The 18,725-nt window shown below is 48.5% G+C and overlaps 1 protein-coding gene across 3 annotated transcripts in view; it reads right to left on the reverse strand.

Moving 5' to 3' along the window:
- Window positions 1–745: 745 nt before the first annotated feature.
- The window catches only part of LOC112258696 (KN motif and ankyrin repeat domain-containing protein 2), a 31,604-nt gene continuing 13,624 nt past the window's right edge, over window positions 746–18,725 (reverse strand). For 2 of the 3 annotated variants that reach the window (XM_042327467.1, XM_042327468.1), the window contains 11 exons: window positions 6,797–6,866; window positions 4,897–6,342; window positions 4,379–4,591; window positions 4,170–4,284; window positions 3,301–4,059; window positions 3,098–3,185; window positions 2,605–2,824; window positions 2,195–2,337; window positions 1,633–1,833; window positions 1,232–1,330; window positions 746–1,122 (listed from right to left, as the gene is read on the reverse strand). In XM_042327467.1, coding sequence (XP_042183401.1) covers window positions 1,066–1,122; window positions 1,232–1,330; window positions 1,633–1,833; window positions 2,195–2,337; window positions 2,605–2,824; window positions 3,098–3,185; window positions 3,301–4,059; window positions 4,170–4,284; window positions 4,379–4,591; window positions 4,897–6,342; window positions 6,797–6,836 — 3,381 coding nt within the window. In that variant the 5' untranslated portion in view covers window positions 6,837–6,866 and the 3' untranslated portion in view covers window positions 746–1,065. The remainder of the gene's footprint in view (window positions 1,123–1,231; window positions 1,331–1,632; window positions 1,834–2,194; window positions 2,338–2,604; window positions 2,825–3,097; window positions 3,186–3,300; window positions 4,060–4,169; window positions 4,285–4,378; window positions 4,592–4,896; window positions 6,343–6,796; window positions 6,867–18,725) is intronic. The other variant, XM_024433223.2, reaches the window with a different exon arrangement.

The following is an 18,725-nucleotide window of genomic DNA, read 5'->3' on the forward strand; positions in this document are numbered from 1 at the left end:
TAAGGGTGCTGTAGGCCTTACCACAGCTAGCTGTCTGACATCTAAAGTAGCAATGCTGTGTGTAAAATTTGTCATCTGTTATAAGTGTTTGAGATCCATACCGTTACCTATGTGAAATTTGGATTGAATAAAAATAACCTATCAAAAATACTCTAGGGTAAATAAAGGTTGTGTAGAAATCTCCATCTATTGTACGGAATTAAACTGGAGTCCTGTGTCAGAATTGTTTTAGCACCAATCAGCTGACTGATACAATCGATAAAGGACACTTCAGAGAGATATGTGTATTTTAGAATGAAATGGGTGATTTTGTATGGGTCAATTAATCATTTTACAGTGATATGGCTGACTTTATGCATTCCATAAATGATTGTGATGAGACACAACATATTCCTACTGTGTCACTGCAACTGATCGATTATCAATGATATATAGAATGACATATATTGCTGGAACAGTAATAAGTAACAAATTCAACGAAAACAAAAAAATAAGCGACAATAATGAACTAAGGTAAAGTAATACAATCTTGCTTATCTAGCGGCAATAAAAGACACAAAATGAATGTAAGTGGGACTATTGCTGAGTTGAGTTTGTGTGTTGAGCTGTTTCAAGGGGAACGGCTTATTCTGACATGTGAATATTATCGGAGATTGATTTCAACCGACACTAACAACAACAAAAAAACGGACTCTTGTGCGTAAACAACTACATGTGAGTATAGCATCACGATGAATTCCTTTCCGTTTAAAGAAAAGATGCGTTAGGATCGTGTCAAGTGCTGGGTTTCATGCCGACGTGCACACACAGTACATACGGAGAGAACAGACAGAGAGAAGAGGAAAAAATACCATTACAATCACTCTCCCACACACAAATACACACAGACTGACACACACACACACACACACACACACACACACACACACACACACACACACACACACACACACACACACACATATATATATATATACACAGATATCAACACTTGTGGTGTAATGGTTGAGGAGCTGGCTGAAGAGGTGCTGCTAAATTCTCCAAAAGGTATCTTACAGTGTGTGGTCACTTTGTTTCACCAGAGGGGGGAGAGGATCCCAAAAGAGGAGACTTTGGTGATACCTTGAGGGTAAAACAACATTTATAAATCATCACCTGATGCACCCACAAATGAGTGTGTGTTGGTTTTTGTTGAAATGTTAACGGAAATTCTCTGTTTGACAACACTTACAGGGGAAGGAGGCTTGGCGAAGTTGAGGTGAGCGTAGAGAAGCACAGCGATGTCATTCTGACTGGCCTCCAGGGCTATGGACAGGGCTGAACTGCCATCCTAGTGGAGAGAGAGAGAGATAACCAGAGGTTGGGTTGCCAAAGAGAGAGAGGGTGAGAAAGGCAAGACAAAGTAGGTCAGGCTGAGGGAAGGATGAGAGACAGAGTTGGGAGCTGGTGCACACAGCTGCACCGCCGAGAGCAAAATAAGAGAGAGTAGAAAACAAACAGTCAAAGACACTGCATTGACATGGGAGACTCACAGATGCTGTTAGACAGAGAGTAGGGGAAACGGGGTGGGAAAGCAACTAGTAAAATGCTATGTAAAATCCTAGAAGTTTGGGAGAAGGTTTGTTGACTCACGTTATCAGTGAGGGTGACATCACAGCCTGGCACAGAGAGCAGCTGACGCACAATATCGACGTGGCCGTGCTCGCAGGCACACATGAGCGCCGTGGAGCCGTCGTCGTCGCGGATGTTGACCTGTGCCCCGCAGGAGAGGAGCGCCCGTACCATGTCCCCTCGCCCGTGACTCACTGCCAGCATCAACGCCGTCTGACCCGCCTAACAACATACAACAGTTACCCGTTAGGAAGGCCACGAGTTTTACCAGTCTCCTGACCGTGTGACCTTCTGACCTGGAAAAACTCCAGGCAGTAGTTATAAGAGCTGGCCTAACACCAACAGTCAGCTTTTCTTACACAAAATTACAAAACCATTGGAGGCAAGAAAAGACATGTCCTGGCCCAACATAACCAGAACATAGATACGATGTGGAGCTATCAGCAACATACATGCAAAGGAGCCATCTAACTGAAGTAGCTGAAAAAGCCATTCTGTCAGGGGCTCGGGAGGGATTTCATCAGTCTGCCTGAGCTTGGCTGTGTGCAGGGAGGCCTGATGTCCAGCAGGGGGCATAGTGTACCTGGCTGGCTTTGGCGTTCACGTCCCCTGTGCGCAGCAGCTGCAGGACAGTGTGAAGGTCACTGTCAGAGTGGAAGGCAGCCAGAGCTGTCAGCATGATGGCTGTGTACCCGGCCTTGTTCTGCTTGTCAGCGTTGCACAGGCCTGACAGGGAGAGAGCGACCAGGACACGTTTATTATGGGAGTTATATCCCTAAGCCATTCCACTAACAGTCATGCAGTACATCAAGGTTATACATACAGTCAATGGTATCTATGGCTCTGAGGCAGACCACAAGTCTGTGTTAGATATACACATTCATACAGTGCTGATCCATGTACTGTACAAACAAACTAAACACTTACTTGTCCACCATAAAAGTAAACCACTATTCTCTTGTCTGTAAACACACACATCCCCCAGTCACTCACCAGTGTCCAGCAGCAGCTTGACCACAGGGAAGTTGGAGTGGGAGACGGTGTAGTGCAGGGCCGTGTTGCCGTTGCCGTCGGCCATATTGACCACAAACTTCAGCAGCTGTGGGGAGACTGAGGAGAAGGTATCCATATAGGCCCTGACCATGGCAGTGTCAGCTGCCTTGTGACAGGACACACGAAGCCACTCCTGGAGCACCGTGGTGTAGGCTGTCCTCTGGGGAGGGAAATCACAGAGACCGGTCTCAGACTAACAACCAGACAGGACTGGTCAAAGTAACTCACACTGTTTAAGATACACAGATGGATGTAGGCCTGACTGCTTTAGCTTAATGGGATAACCCAGAATTGTAAAGTGCAGGAGACCAGAGTTCAAATCCCTGTCGGTTACATGTCCACAATCATGTAGAAAGTGACTATATGAAATGACAAGTCACAGATGAAGTCATCTAAACTGGCATGGTGGGCAGAGTAAAAGAGAATTGCATACTGCTGCTTGCTGGCTGAAAGCATTTGGTTCACCCAGGGCTTTCTGCAGGGCATGGAGAGATGCCATCAGGCTCTCACTGAACTCCAGTCTGACAGAGATGAAAGAAAACAGCTAATTCAAACACAATATCATAGTGCACTTGAGATCAATCATGGAATGACGAATCTACTGATTAGAGTTTTTAAATGGTTGTGCTGGTTTACCTGGTTTCTTGATTGGCTGTTCCAGTAGCACTTGGGGTGTTACCAGGTGTTGGTGTCGAGGCTGGTGACTGGACTCTCCTCTGCTGGGAGCTTTGTTCAGTAGCTGATGATTGGGTGGCCCAATGCTGAGGGGCGAGGTCAGTAGTTTGTGATTTGATGGCATCGAGCTGAACGGTGACATCAGTGGTATTTGATTGGGTGACACCCTGCTTTACTTCCGGGTTAGTGGCTTCTGGTTGGCATCTGGGTGGCTTGGGGGGTGCAGAACAGATAGCAGCTGATTGCACGGTGCACTGCTCAGGTGTAGTGGGTTCAGTGCTAGTATTTATGGAGGTACACTCCTGAGGGATGGGGTCTGGGACCGATGATTGGACAATACTCCCCTGACGGACACAGTCATTGGCTGGAGACGGGTAGGTCGTCTCAGTGGGAGCAGAGTCAGAGGCACATTGTTGCACGGCAGTGTTCAAGGCTGGTGATACGGTGGCTACATGCTGCAGTCCTATGCTTACGGTTGCTGATTGGCTGGTGCTCTGCTCAGAGGCAGGTTCGCAGGCTGGTGGTTGGACGGTAGTGGCTGGGAGCGGAGTGACATGCTCTAGCCTTGTGGAGGAGACTGGGACTGCTGCTGCTTGCTGGTGCCGTCCCGCTGCAGACTCTGGTGCTTCTGGGAGTTTCTCGGTGGTCTCATGATATTCACTGGCATCACTCTCCTCTGAACTCTCACTGCTACTGTCGTCTGACGAGGTGGACTCATACCTGCAGGACAGAACTGATCTATCACACACGTCAACTCACGCTTTCTGTAGTGTAACATGAATACACTGTTACACGTAAACAATGTCATACACTATCAATAACACACGTACCCTCCATTGACTCCAGTGAACTGCAGGTTCTTCTTGGTGGATGGAGAGCCAGGTTCTCCTTCTGCCTTACGTTTCATAATGGACCTCAGGGCTGTCTGGGGAGAGGCTGCTGCAGCTGGAGAGAAGACCCAATGTTTCCACAATGTTATGTTACGTCAGGGCCAGTTAGCGGGAGGGTTAAGGTAAGGAGTCGTACGGTCCATAGCTACCTGGCTTTGATGGGTCTTCTTGAGACTGGACGGTGATTATGGCAGTGTGCTGGGGTGTCTCTCCTTCCTTCAGATGCAGCAAAGCCATCTGATTACCAATGGTATCAATGGCGATGGCAGGACTAGTGACAGGCACAGAGGTGGACACCTCACTTCTTAGGACCTCTCGGACCTGTTTGGAGGAGATGGCGATGGGCAGCTCAACAGCTGCATCTGGAGGAATGGAAAGGAAGAGGACAAAAGATGGAAGGGATCAACAATCAAAGAAAACACATGGTTTTTAATGTAACTAGTTGTTATAGAAAACATTTGTACATTTTACAGGAGCATATAGAGGTAAGTGCCTTGCTCAGGGGCACATCGACATCACCTTTCATCTAGTCGGCTCATGGATTTGAACCAGTGACCTTTAGGTTACTGGCCCAACGCTCTTAACCACTAGACTACCTGCCACCCCATTTAAACCTACTTCATTTAATTTGATATCACTTGTAACTTATCACTGAAGTCAGACCTACCCTCTGGGCCCAGGGCCTGTGCATGTCCTCCGTGGGTTCCCTCCAGGACTGTACCACCTGGAGGGAGGGAGGGGGAGCTGCACCCCTCTGCTCGGAGCAACGTGCCCACCCCCACCACAGTGGCTGGTTGCTCCAGCGTGTACACCTGGATTCCCACAGTCCTCTGTGCCCGGTGATGGGGCTGCTGGGTAAAGCTGACTACCGTTTGCAGGCTGCGTCCCTGCTGCTCCTGCCAGCTCAGACTGGTGGCCCTGACCGAGTGGTTTGCCTGGGGGGCCTGAGCCTGCCTCTCCCTCTTAGCTGCCTGCACCTGCTGCTGGGCAGCCTGCAGCTCCTGCATCGTACTCTTCAGCTGGCCCTCCAGCTGGCCCACCTGGCTCTTCAGGGCCTCTGTCTCCGGCACCAGCCCCAGGTCCTGCTCCTGCACCCCAATGCCCACATCCACCTGCTGGCTGCCCCTCGCCTCCTCTGGTCCCACCCCAATAGTACGCACTTCCCTCTGCCCAGCCGGACGCGCTCCACCCACGATCACTGTGTCCTCAATCTCACAGCCTGAGTCTGCCTGCGGCCTGGAGCCCTCAGGGGTGGTGGGGGTGGTGGGGGACAGAGGCCCTGCTGCAACCCTGATGGTGGCTCCAGCTCCAGAGCTCACCTCCTCCTCTGGGATGTCGATGTAGAGCTCCCCTCGGGGCCGGCCCACTCTGCCGAAGCCAAGGGTGTGTCCCAAAAACTTCTGGCTCTTCAGCTGGACGCTTAGCTGCCTCTTCTCCTCCTGCAGCACAGAGATCTTCACCTGTAGCACGGGGATGGTCTTCACCTGCTCCTCCAGCTCCCGGATCTTCCTCAGAGCCACCGCCATCTGCTCCCTTACATGCTGCAGGTGGGCCGGGGTGGGCGACACGGGCGTGGACAGGCCGGAGCTCATGGGGGTGAAGGAGCCCGTTCCTCCTCCATGGGTGCGGTTGTAGCTGTGGGCGCTGCTCAGGGAGGTGGTGGATCCGGCCATGCTGTTGTGCATGCTACCAAGTGTGCTGGAGAACCTCCTGGGGCCCCCTTCTTTCTCTTCCTCCAACTTCCTGCGGGCGTCCAGCAGGGTCTTCTCCACCCGGGCCGTGCTGAAGCTGGGCCTCTGGGAGTGGGAGTTGTGTGGGTGGTAGCCCGGGGCGCAGTAGGAGAAGGATGATTGGCGACTGTCCTGGCTGGTGTTGGAGCACAGGGACTCTGTGGAGGTCCACCAGGAGCCCGTGTAGCCGTACCCCCGGGGGAGAGACCCGTAGCGGGGCCGGCGCTGACCGGGGACCTTCTTGATGGTGTTTCCCTTCTCAATGTCGTTGACATACTTGAGGAAGTCTAGGTCCAGACGGTAGCCGTAGGGGGTCTCCACAGAGTAGGGCGCCTCCTGCTCCTTCCCGTGCAGGGAGGGGGGAGCGGACGGGGTAAGCTTCCCTGCAGGGAACAGGAAATAGAGTTAAAACAAGCAGAAATCTGCCATCTAATCTCGGACTCAGACTTCAGAAAAGAGCATCATCTCTCGAGAATACGGAGTGTTTGGATATGCACTCTAATAGTAGCTACACAAATTAGGTAGAAACAAAGTTTGATAAATAAAGGAGTCGGTTATAGCCAGACCTTGATCGGTTTAAGGTATTTAAAGACTTTAGGTTGATCTAAGTTATTTTGGATGTTAAACACTTCAGGCCAAGGCCGATTAAGTTAAATCCTGGACTGAAAAGCATGCCAAAGGGAGAAACTCCAATGAAATGACTTTTATGGTCTTAATCTGTGTCTGGGAAACAGTCCCTACATGAGAAATAGATTATTCACTCACATGACAGTTTGTGGAAGATGATTCAGTATTATGATGTGAAGAAATAGAAAGAGTAGAGAGTTAGGACCATACCTCCTGGGAAGCTGGGGTCCATGTGCAGCACCTGAGCCATGATGTCACACGTTTACCCACAAAACCTCACCTGGGGGGGAGAGAGAGACACATTCATACAAACCTATCAAACACTTCCACAACATAGACAGAAGAACTACTCCTAATGGAGCGACCCACTGTAAGATATTTGCCAATACATTGTACACAAAGGGGGGATACCATAGATACACCAGCAGGGGTAAGGCCAGTGGAAAAAAATATTGAACCTTAAAGGGTTCTTTGGTTATCCCCATAGGAGAACCCGTTGAAGAACCATTTTTGGCTAAAGCTAGAACCCTTTCTACAGAGGGTTCTCCATGGAACCAAAAACGGTTATACCTGGAACCGAAAAGGATTCTACCTGGAACCAAAAAAGGTTCTCCTGTGTGGACAGCCGAAGAACCCTTTTGGAACCCTTGTTTCTAAGAGTGTAGGGTCACAATGACAAACCTTGTAGTTGAAGTCTCTCTCACGAGGGCGGAGTAGTGTAAGTTGGGTTTGTATTGGTCAATATACTGCTTCTTTGTTGGGGTGGCCTGAGATTTTAATTGGTCATACTGTAGGATGGTCATATGGTGGGTCGGCTATATCTAACATCTTGTGTATGTCCATTATAATCTCTCTGTGTGATATATCTAGCCACAATTAGCCATTTCTCTGCTTTTCTGCCTGCTTATGTTCTTTCTGCTCGATAGTACATCTTTCTGCTCGATAGTACACCTTTTGTTTGTTTCTGGTTCTAGTATTCCGAGGAGGAGAAGAGTTAGAAGGGAAAGTTTCCTGGCAGCTTATTCCAGGAGAGAGAGGTTGGAGGCCAGTTACAGCCTTATTAGGAATCGTTTGTGAACACTAACAGAGGTTCTCGATTTAGGGTTTACAGACACTCTCGCCCTTTCTTTCTCTCCCACTCTTATTTTCCCTCTCTGTTCCCTCTCTCTGTCTCCCCCCCCTTTCATTCTCTCCCCCTCTACTCGTCAGCTGACGATAAAGAGATTTCAGCTGACCACTGTCTCCCCTCATCCCCCTTCCCCCTCCGCTTGCTTCAATACACTCAACCCAGGATAGTACATTCACCACATTAAACACAATCAAAACAATGACCAAATGCACACTGGGATCGACACTGAGAAAACCAATGCATATTTCATGTTGTTGTGAACTTTCTATTCGCCTACTGGATGTCTTGCTATTGGTGTACTAACATTTCTGTTTGGAAGTTAATAGTGATGGCTGAGCTGTTCTTCTGACACCCTTTGCAGTTTCTGTTGGCTTGTGGCAAGAGGAAAGTGACATGCTGCCAGCGATGACATACGGCCCACAATGAGGGGTCTCTGATTCCGTGTGCCTCCCCAGCCGATAAATATTAACTTTCTAGGTCATTCATTTGTGAGAACTGGGATGCACTTTTTCAGCATTACATCTGTTGCATTAGACACTGAAGCCTCACCAGCTGAATCTGTAAAACAGACATCAACAGTTTGGACCCGAATTGAGTTTGTTCTCAGGGCATACTTAGTTCATGCCCAGTTTTCTGTTCTGTTCCATCAGCAAGAAATGAGTCTCTCTCTGCTCATTTCAATTTCTGTCTCTCCCCTCGCTCGTCCTCTCCCTCCCTCTAATCTCATGACTCTCGTCAGCGCCTGTTTATGCTCTTGCCCATTTCAGGGAAAGTAGGGCACTTGGAAACATTGACTAAATTGACGTGGTATTTTTGAAGCCTGAATTTCTCTGTATATTGTAGCTCTCCCTATCTCTGTCTTTCTCATGGCCACAAACACAGACATGCAAACACACACACACACAGATACGCACACGCTCACGTGCCCACACAACCCCCTCCCCACACAAACACAGACATGCAAACACACACACACAGATACGCACACGCTCACGTGCCCACACAACCCCCCTCCCCACACTAACAAAGACTGCAAACAATTTGATATGATCAACAAAACATTGATAAGATCAAATATGACCTCTGCAAAATGATGGAAGGACATGTAGTGTTAGTATTAAAGTAGTTGCAACAAATCGAATGCCTTCTGAGATTTAATGTTTAATGTGTATTTCCTGGTATGAGTACAGTATAAATGCTTATGTGAGCGTATCTGAAATATCCAATGTGAGTGTGTGTGTGTGTGTGTGTGTGTGTCTATGAGAAAGAACAGGAAGGTGGTGTGTGTGTGTGTGTGTCATTGAGAGAGTACAGGAAGGTGATGTGTGTGTGTGTGTCATTGAGAGAGTACAGGAAGGTGGCGTGTGTGTCATTGAGAGAGTACAGGAAGGTGGCGTGTGTGTGTGTCATTGAGAGAGTACAGGAAGGTGGTGTGTGTGTGTCATTGAGAGAGTACAGGAAGGTGGTGTGTGTGTGTGTGTCATTGAGAGAGAACAGGAAGGTGGTGTGTGTGTGTGTGTGTGTGTTGAGTGTGTGTGGAAGTGTGTGTCATTGAGAGAGAACAGGAAGGTGGTGTGTGTGTGTGTCATTGAGAGAGAACAGGAAGGTGGCGTGTGTGTGTCATTGACAGAGAACAGGAAGGTGGGATGTGTGTGTGTGTCATTGAGAGAGTACAGGAAGGTGGCGTGTGTGTGTGTGTGTGTGTGTGTGTGTCATTGAGAGAGTACAGGAAGGTGCCGTGTGTGTCATTGAGAGAGAACAGGAAGGTGGTGTGTGTGTGTGTGTGTCATTGAGAGAGAACAGGAAGGTGGTGTGTGTGTGTGTCATTGAGAGAGAACAGGAAGGTGGCGTGTGTGTGTGTGTCATTGAGAGAGAACAGGAAGGTGGCGTGTGTGTGTGTCATTGAGAGAGAACAGGAAGGTGGCGTGTGTGTGTGTCATTGAGAGAGAACAGGAAGGTGGCGTGTGTGTGTGTGTCATTGAGAGAGTACAGGAAGGCGGTGTGTGTGTGTGTGTCTGTGTCATTGAGAGTACAGGAAGGAGGTGTGTGTGTGTGTTGAGAGAGTACAGGAAGGTGGTGTGTGTGTGTGTGTGTGTGTCATTGAGAGAGTACAGGAAGGTGCGCGTGTGTGTGTCATTGAGAGAGAACAGGAAGGTGAGTGTGTGTGTCATTGAGAGAGTACAGGAAGGTGGCGTGTGTGTGTGTCATTGAGAGAGAACAGGAAGGTGGTGTGTGTGTGTGTGTGTCATTGAGAGAGAACAGGAAGGTGGTGTGTGTGTGTGTGTCATTGAGAGAGAACAGGAAGGTGGCGTGTGTGTGTCATTGACAGAGAACAGGAAGGTGGGATGTGTGTGTGTGTCATTGAGAGAGTACAGGAAGGTGGCGTGTGTGTGTGTGTGTGTGTGTGTGTGTGTGTATGTCATTGAGAGAGAACAGGAAGGTGGCGTGTGTGTGTGTGTGTGTCATTGAGAGAGTACAGGAAGGTGAGGTGTGTGTGTCATTGAGAGAGTACAGGAAGGTGGTGTGTGTGTGTGTGTGTGTCATTGAGAGAGTACAGGAAGGTGTTGTGTGTGTGTGTGTCATTGAGAGAGTACAGGAAGGTGGTGTGTGTCATTGAGAGAGTACAGGAAGGTGGTGTGTGTGTGTGTGTCATTGAGAGTACAGGAAGGAGGTGTGTGTGTGTCATTGAGAGAGTACAGGAAGGTGGTGTGTGTGTGTCATTGAGAGAGTACAGGAAGGTGGTGTGTGTGTGTCATTGAGAGAGTACAGGAAGGTGGTGTGTGTGTGTCATTGAGAGAGTACAGGAAGGTGGTGTGTGTGTGTGTCATTGAGAGAGTACAGGAAGGTGGTGTGTGTGTGTGTCATTGAGAGAGTACAGGAAGGTGGTGTGTGTGTGTGTGTGTGTGTGTCATTGAGAGAGAACAGGAAGGTGGTGTGTGTGTGTGTGTCATTGAGAGTACAGGAAGGAGGTGTGTGTGTGTCATTGAGAGAGTACAGGAAGGTGGTGTGTGTGTGTCATTGAGAGAGTACAGGAAGGTGGTGTGTGTGTGTCATTGAGAGAGAACAAGGAGGTGGTGTGTGTGTCATTGAGAGAGAATAAGGAAGGTGGTGTGTGTGTGTCATTGAGAGAGAACAAGGAGGTGGTGTGTGTGTCATTGAGAGAGAACAGGAAGTGTGTGTGTGTGTGTCATTGAGAGAGTACAGGAAGGTGGTGTGTGTGTGTGTGTGTGTCATTGAGAGAGAACAGGAAGGTGGCGTGTGTGTCTCTCATTGAGAGAGTACAGGAAGGTGACGTGTGTGTCTCTCATTGAGAGAGTACAGGAAGGTGGTGTGTGTGTGTCATTGAGAGAGTACAGGAAGGTGGCGTGTATGTGTGTGTGTGTCATGTGTGTCATTGAGAGAGTACAGGAAGGAGGTGTGTGTGTGTGTGTGTCATTGAGTACAGGAAGGTGGCGTGTGTGTGTGGTCATTGAGAGAGAACAGGAAGGTGGCGTGTGTGTGTGTCATTGAGAGAGTACAGGAAGGTGGCGTGTATGTGTGTGTGTGTGTGTGTGTATATGTGTGTCATTGAGAGAGTACAGGAAGGAGGTGTGTGTTTGTGTTATTGAGAGAGTACAGGAAGGTGGTGTGTGTGTGTGTCATTGAGAGAGAACAGGAAGTTGGTGTGTATATGTGTGTCATTGAGAGAGAACAGGAAGGTGGTGTGTGTGTGTGTGTGTATCATTGAGAGAGTACAGGAAGGTGGTGTGTGTGTGTGTGTGTATCATGAGAGAGAACAGGAAGGTGGTGTGTGTGTGTGTCATTGAGAGAGACAGGAAGGTGGTGTGTGTGTGTCATTGAGAGAGAACAGGAAGGTGGTGTGTGTGTGTCATTGAGAGAGAACAGGAAGGTGGTGTGTGTGTGTCATTGAGAGAGAACAGGAAGGTGGTGTGTGTGTGTGTGTGTCATTGAGAGAGAACAGGAAGGTGGTGTGTGTGTGTGTGTGTCATTGAGAGAGTACAGGAAGGTGGTGTGTGTGCGTGTCATTGAGAGAATACAGGAAGGTGGCGTGTGTGTGTGTGTCATTGAGAGAGACCAGGAAGGTGGCGTGTGTGTGTGTGTCATTGAGAGAGACCAGGAAGGTGTGTGTGTGTGTGTCATTGAGAGAGTACAGGAAGGTGGTGTGTGTGTGTCATTGAGAGAGTACAGGAAGGTGGCGTGTGTGTGTGTGTGTGTGTCATTGAGAGAGTACAGGAAGGTGGCGTATGTGTGTGTGTGTGTCATTGAGAGAGACCAGGAAGGTGGCGTGTGTGTGTGTGTCATTGAGAGAGTACAGGAAGGTGGTGTGTGTGTGTCATGAGAGAGAACAAGGAGGTGGTGTGTGTGTGTGTCATTGAGAGAGAACAAGGAGGTGGTGTGTGTGTGTGTCATTGAGAGAGTACAGGAAGGTTGTGTGTGTGTGTGTCATTGAGAGAGTACAGGAAGGTGGTGTGTATGAGTGTCATTGAAAGAGAACAGGAAGGTGGTGTGTGTGTGCGTGTCATTGAGAGAGTACAGGAAGGTGGCGTGTGTGTGTCATTGAAAGAGTACAGGAAGGTGGCGTGTGTGTGTGTGTCATTGAGAGAGAACAGGAAGGTGGCGTGTGTGTGTGTCATTGAGAGAGTACAGGAAGGTGGCGTGTGTGTGTGTGTCATTGAGAGAGAACAGGAAGGTGGCGTGTATGTGTGTCATTGAGAGAGTACAGGAAGGTGGTGTGTGTGTGTGTGTGTGTGAGAGAACAGGAAGGAAGGTGGTGTGTGTGTGTGTGTCATTGAGAGAGAACAGGAAGGTAATGTGTGTGTGTGTGTGTGTGTGTGTGTGTGTGTTTGAGAGAGCACAGGAAGGTGTGTGTGTGTGTGTGTGTGTTGAGTGAACAGGAAGGTGTGTGTGTGTGTGTGTGTCATTGAGAGAGACAGGAAGGTGGTGTGTGTGTGTGTGTCATTGAGAGAGTACAGGAAGGTGGTGTGTGTGTGTCATTGAGAGCGTACAGGAAGGTGGTGTGTGTGTGTGTGTGTCATTGAGAGAGACAGGAAGGTGGCGTGTATGTGTGTGTGTGTGTGTGCGTGTGTCATTGAGAGAGAGACAGGAAGGTGGTGTGTGTGTGTGTGTGTGTGTGTGTCATTGAGAGAGTACAGGAAGGTGGTGTGTGTGTCATTGAGAGAGTACAGGAAGGAGGTATGTGTGTGTCATTGAGAGAGTACAGGAAGGTGGTGTGTATGTGTGTCATTGAAAGAGAACAGGAAGGTGGTGTGTGTGTGTGTCATTGAGAGAGTACAGGAAGGTGGTGTGTGTGTGTCATTGAAAGAGACAGGAAGGTGGCGTGTGTGTGCGTGTCATTGAGAGAGAACAGGAAGGTGGCGTGTGTGTGTGTCATTGAGAGAGTACAGGAAGGTGGCGTGTGTGTGTGTCATTGAGAGAGAACAGGAAGGTGGCGTGTATGTGTGTGTGTCATTGAGAGAGTACAGGAAGGAGGTGTGTGTGTGTGTGTGTGTGTGTGTGTGTGTGTGTGTGTGTGTGTGTGGAAGGTGGTGTGTGTGTGTGTGTGTGTCATTGAGTTCAGGAAGGTGGTGTGTGTGTGTGTGTCATTGAGAGAGAACAGGAAGGTGGTGTGTATGTGTGTGTGTGTGTGTGTGTGTGTGTGTGTGTGTGTGTCATTGAGAGAGCACAGGAAGGTGGTGTGTGTGTGTGTGTGTGTGTGTGTGTGTGTGTGTGTGTGTGTGTGTGTGTGTGTCATTGAGAGAGCACAGGAAGGTGGTGTGTGTGTGTGTGTGTCATTGAGAGAGTACAGGAAGGTGGTGTGTGTGTGTCATTGAGAGCGTACAGGAAGGTGGTGTGTGTGTGTGTGTGTGTCATTGAGAGAGAACAGGAAGGTGGCGTGTATGTGTGTGTGTGTGTGTGCGTGTGTCATTGAGAGAGTACAGGAAGGTGGTGTGTGTGTGTGTGTATGTGTGTGTGTGTACAGGAAGGTGGTGTGTGTCATTGAGAGAGTACAGGAAGGTGGTGTGTGTGTGTGTTGAGAGAGTACAGGAAGGAGGTGTGTGTTTGTGTGTCATTGAGAGAGTACAGGAAGGTGGTGTGTGTGTGTGTGTGTATCATTGAGAGAGTACAGGAAGGTGGTGTGTGTGTGTGTGTGTGTGTCATTGAGAGAGAACAGGAAGGTGGTGTGTGTGTGTGTGTGTGATTGAGAGAGTACAGGAAGGTGGTGTGTGTGTGTGTGTGAGAGAGAACAGGAAGGTGGTGTGTGTGTGTGTGTGTGTATCATTGAGAGAGTACAGGAAGGTGGTGTGTGTGTGTGTGTCATTGAGAGAGAACAGGAAGGTGGTGTGTGTGTGTGTCATTGAGAGAGTACAGGAAGGTGGTGTGTGTGTGTCATTGAGAGAGAACAGGAAGGTGGTGTGTGTGTGTCATTGAGAGAGAACAGGAAGGTGGTGTGTGTGTCATTGAGAGAGAACAGGAAGGTGGTGTGTGTGTGTGTGTGTCATTGAGAGAGAACAGGAAGGTGGTGTGTGTGTGTCATTGAGAGAGTACAGGAAGGTGGTGTGTGTGTGTCATTGAGAGAGTACAGGAAGGTGGTTTGTGTGTGTGTCATTGAGAGAGTACAGGAAGGTGGCGTGTGTGTGTGTGTCATTGAGAGAGACAGGAAGGTGGCGTGTGTGTGTGTGTCATTGAGAGAGTACAGGAAGGTGGTGTGTGTGTGTCATTGAGAGAGAACAGGAAGGTGGCGTGTGTGTGTGTGTGTCATTGAGAGAGTACAGGAAGGTGGTGTGTGTGTGTGTGTCATTGAGAGAGACCAGGAAGGTGGCGTGTGTGTGTGTGTCATTGAGAGAGTACAGGAAGGTGGTGTGTGTGTGTCATTGAGAGAGAACAAGGAGGTGGTGTGTGTGTGTGTCATTGAGAGAGAACAAGGAGGTGGTGTGTGTGTCATTGAGAGAGTACAGGAAGGTTGTGTGTGTGTGTGTCATTGAGAGAGTACAGGAAGGTGGTGTGTGAGTGTCATTGAAAGAGAACAGGAAGGTGGTGTGTGTGTGCGTGTCATTGAGAGAGTACAGGAAGGTGGCGTGTGTGTGTGTGTCATTGAAAGAGTACAGTGGCGTGTGTGTGCATTGAGAGAGAACAGGAAGGTGGCGTGTGTGTGTCATTGAGGAAGGAAGGTGGTGTGTGTGTGTGAGAGAGAACAGGAAGGTGTGTGTCATTGAGAGAGTACAGGAAGGTGGTGTGTGTGTGTGTGTGTGTGTGTGTGTGTGTGTGTGTGTGTGTGTGTGTGTGTGTGTGTGTGTCATTGAGTTCAGGAAGGTGGTGTGTGTGTGTGTGTCATTGAGAGAGAACAGGAAGGTGGTGTGTATGTGTGTGTGTGTGTGTGTGTGTGTGTGTGTGTGTGTGTCATTGAGAGAGCACAGGAAGGTGGTGTGTGTGTGTGTGTGTGTGTGTGTGTGTGTCATTGAGAGAGCACAGGAAGGTGGTGTGTGTGTGTGTGTGTGTCATTGAGAGAGTACAGGAAGGTGGTGTGTGTGTGTCATTGAGAGCGTACAGGAAGGTGGTGTGTGTGTGTGTGTGTGTGTGTGTGTCATTGAGAGAGAACAGGAAGGTGGCGTGTATGTGTGTGTGTGTGTGTGTGTGTGTCATTGAGAGAGTACAGGAAGGTGGTGTGTGTGTGTGTGTATGTGTGTGTGTGTCATTGAGAGAGTACAGGAAGGTGGTGTGTGTGTCATTGAGAGAGTACAGGAAGGAGGTATGTGTGTGTCATTGAGAGAGTACAGGAAGGTGGTGTGTATGAGTGTCATTGAAAGAGAACAGGAAGGTGGTGTGTGTGTGCGTGTCATTGAGAGAGTACAGGAAGGTGGCGTGTGTGTGTGTGTCATTGAAAGAGTACAGGAAGGTGGTGTGTCATGAGAGAGAACAGGAAGGTGTGTGTGTGTGTCATTGAGAGAGTACAGGAAGGTGGTGTGTGTGTGTGTCATTGAGAGAGAACAGGAAGGTGGCGTGTGTGTGTGTGTCATTGAGAGAGTACAGGAAGGAGGTGTGTGTGTGTGTGTGTGTGTGTGTGTGTGGTGTGTGTGGTGTGTGTGTGTGTGTGTGTGTGTGTGTGTGTGTGTCATTGAGTTCAGGAAGGTGGTGTGTGTGTGTGTGTGTCATTGAGAGAGAACAGGAAGGTGGTGTGTATGTGTGTGTGTGTGTGTGTGTGTGTGTGAGAGAGAGCACAGGAAGGTGGTGTGTGTGTGTGTGTGTGTGTGTGTGTGTGTGTGTGTGTGTGTGTGTGTGTGTGTCATTGAGAGAGCACAGGAAGGTGGTGTGTGTGTGTGTGTGTCATTGAGAGAGTACAGGAAGGTGGTGTGTGTGTGTCATTGAGAGCGTACAGGAAGGTGGTGTGTGTGTGTGTGTGTGTCATTGAGAGAGAACAGGAAGGTGGCGTGTATGTGTGTGTGTGTGTGTGTGTGTCATTGAGAGAGTACAGGAAGGTGGTGTGTGTGTGTGTGTATGTGTGTGTGTGTCATTGAGAGAGTACAGGAAGGTGGTGTGTGTGTCATGAGAGAGTACAGGAAGGAGGTATGTGTGTGTCATTGAGAGAGTACAGGAAGGTGGTGTGTGTGTGTGTGTGTCATTCAGAGAGTACAGGAAGGTGGCGTGTATGTGTGTGTGTGTGTGTCATTGAGAGAGTACAGGCAGGTGGTGTGTGTGTATGTCATTGAGAGAGTACAGGAAGGTAGGTGTGTGTGTCATTGAGAGAGTACAGGAAGGTGGTGTGTGTGTGTCATTGAGAGAGAACAGGAAGGTGGTGTGTGTGTGTGTCATTGAGAGAGAACAGGAAGGTGGTGTGTGTGTGTCATTGAGAGAGAACAGGAAGGTGGTGTGTGTGTGTGTGTCATTGAGAGAGAACCGGAAGGTGGCGTGTGTGTGTGTCATTGAGAGAGAACCGGAAGGTGGCGTGTGTGTGTGTGTGTGTCATTGAGAGAGAACCGGAAGGTGGCGTGTGTGTGTGTGTGTGTGTGTGTGTGTGTGTGTGTCATTGAGAGAGAACCGGAAGGTGGCGTGTGTGTGTGTGTGTGTGTGTGTCATTGAGAGAGAACCGGAAGGTGGCGTGTGTGTGTGTGTCATTGAGAGCGTACAGGAAGGTGGAAGGCTGGTTGACAGGGGTACAGTTGATGAGATATAATTAGAGTGTTCAGTTCAGCTTTACAGCGTGACAAACACCCCAGCCCTCAGCAATGACGACGGCCAAAACTCTCCTCTACACGCTCCTTCTCGCTCTCTTTCTCCCTCTCATACTAACTCTCAATGTAGTTTAATATTCCTTTCTTTTCCTAGTCACATCAAGTGAACACGTACTCTGTTATGGGTCACTGTCTTCTCTCTCTCTCTAACGCTTTGCCTGGTGCTCCAATTCCTAACCTCCCCCAAACCTTCTGCATCTGCCTCTACACCAGTGCCTCATTGAGTGTTTGGGTGTTTGTGTGTGTGTGTGCACATGTGTGTGTGTGTGTGTGTATGTGCGTGTAAGTGTGTCTGCCGTGTCTGTGTGCTCCACCATGTATGTGGGTAACTCCCTCTCTCTCTTGGCTGTAAACAGTGTTCCATTGAGATGGCAGTGATTAGAGTCCAGTGTACCCCCCTGCTCCTCCTCAGCAGCACCAGCACAGCCAGCCAACCATTCTTCAGTGATACACTCCCAGACCCAGACTTTAACCTCTTCCTCTCCTCCTCCTCCAGCCATTCTCTACCCTCCTCCAGGAGGAATGAGTTGCCCCAGACTGATGCCCTCCTCCCCACATTCCAGACCAGTGGAAGTTAACATTGCCCGTCTCCAGGGTCCTCCACTCTGACTATTATGATTAGAAATCAAGGGGAGAAAAACTCAGATACTTCAAGCACAAAACAGGATGTCTCAGACTGCTGATGTCCTGTTGGATGCCAGTGTGGCTGTGTGATGGCTGCTTTGCTACTTTTAATCATTGTGACTTGTTGCTTCACTGATACGCCGAAGTCGTTTCAGAATGTGCTAATGTAGCGCTACATTGTTGTCACACAGAGTCCCTCAATAAAAGCTACAGATGTCCCTCACCTGTATCAAAACATACATACAACATTTCTTACCACACATTACACAATGCACATATCTTAGTGATCAGAGGAGGGTGACCATCATGGTTAATAGGTCAGATACCGTAGGTTTAGTTCTGGAAGAAAACTCTCAGGGCTAGTACTTCAGTCAGGTCCAGAATTGTTTGCACCCTTTTTAAAGATGAGCAAAAAATACTATAAAATAAATAATACAAATACTGAGATATTGTATGCAGATTTTTTGGGGGAAGAATTATATTTTATACTAATACAATTGCTCAGAGAAAGAGAGGGGTCAAAATGATTGCCACCCCTGTTTTCAATTGCTTTCAATACCTCACCTTGCGAGGATACACTGAGGATGGCACTGAGTATTTTTCTAAAGTGATTTATGAGTTCAGAGAACACATTGGGAGAGATCTTAGACCATTCTTCCATAACACAATTTGACAGATCCTTGATATTCTTCCTCTACACTTATGGACTGCCCTCTTCAATTCAAACAGCAGGTTTTCAATGGGGTTCAAGTCCGGAGACTGAGATGGCCAGGGCAAAATGTTGATTTTAGAAAACGTAACCATACCAGACCTATTTTAGCTACCAGTCACTTTCAGAATAGATGTATTAGTCACATTTACAAGGAAAGACTGACCCATTTTGAATGTTATATTGTTTTCGGGTATCGCTGAGCGAAGTTCTATCGATTCCTGGGGTCATTTCATGTTTATTTGATCTCTTGCCGTTCACACAGGCAGAAAGACCGCGGACATGACATGGCATTGTGACCAGCACTCTCACTACACTGGAAGTTAAGAGGAAAAGGACTTGAAGATTACGAAAACATCAAACATACATGTCAGTTTTCAATACTGGGTGGCTAACTAGCTAACAAGCTAGGTAGCTATCCAGCCAACCCATAGAGAGACCAATGCATTG

The sequence above is a fragment of the Oncorhynchus tshawytscha genome, linkage group LG09 (assembly GCF_018296145.1).
Source record: "Oncorhynchus tshawytscha isolate Ot180627B linkage group LG09, Otsh_v2.0, whole genome shotgun sequence".
NCBI classification, from domain to species: Eukaryota; Metazoa; Chordata; class Actinopteri; order Salmoniformes; family Salmonidae; genus Oncorhynchus; species Oncorhynchus tshawytscha.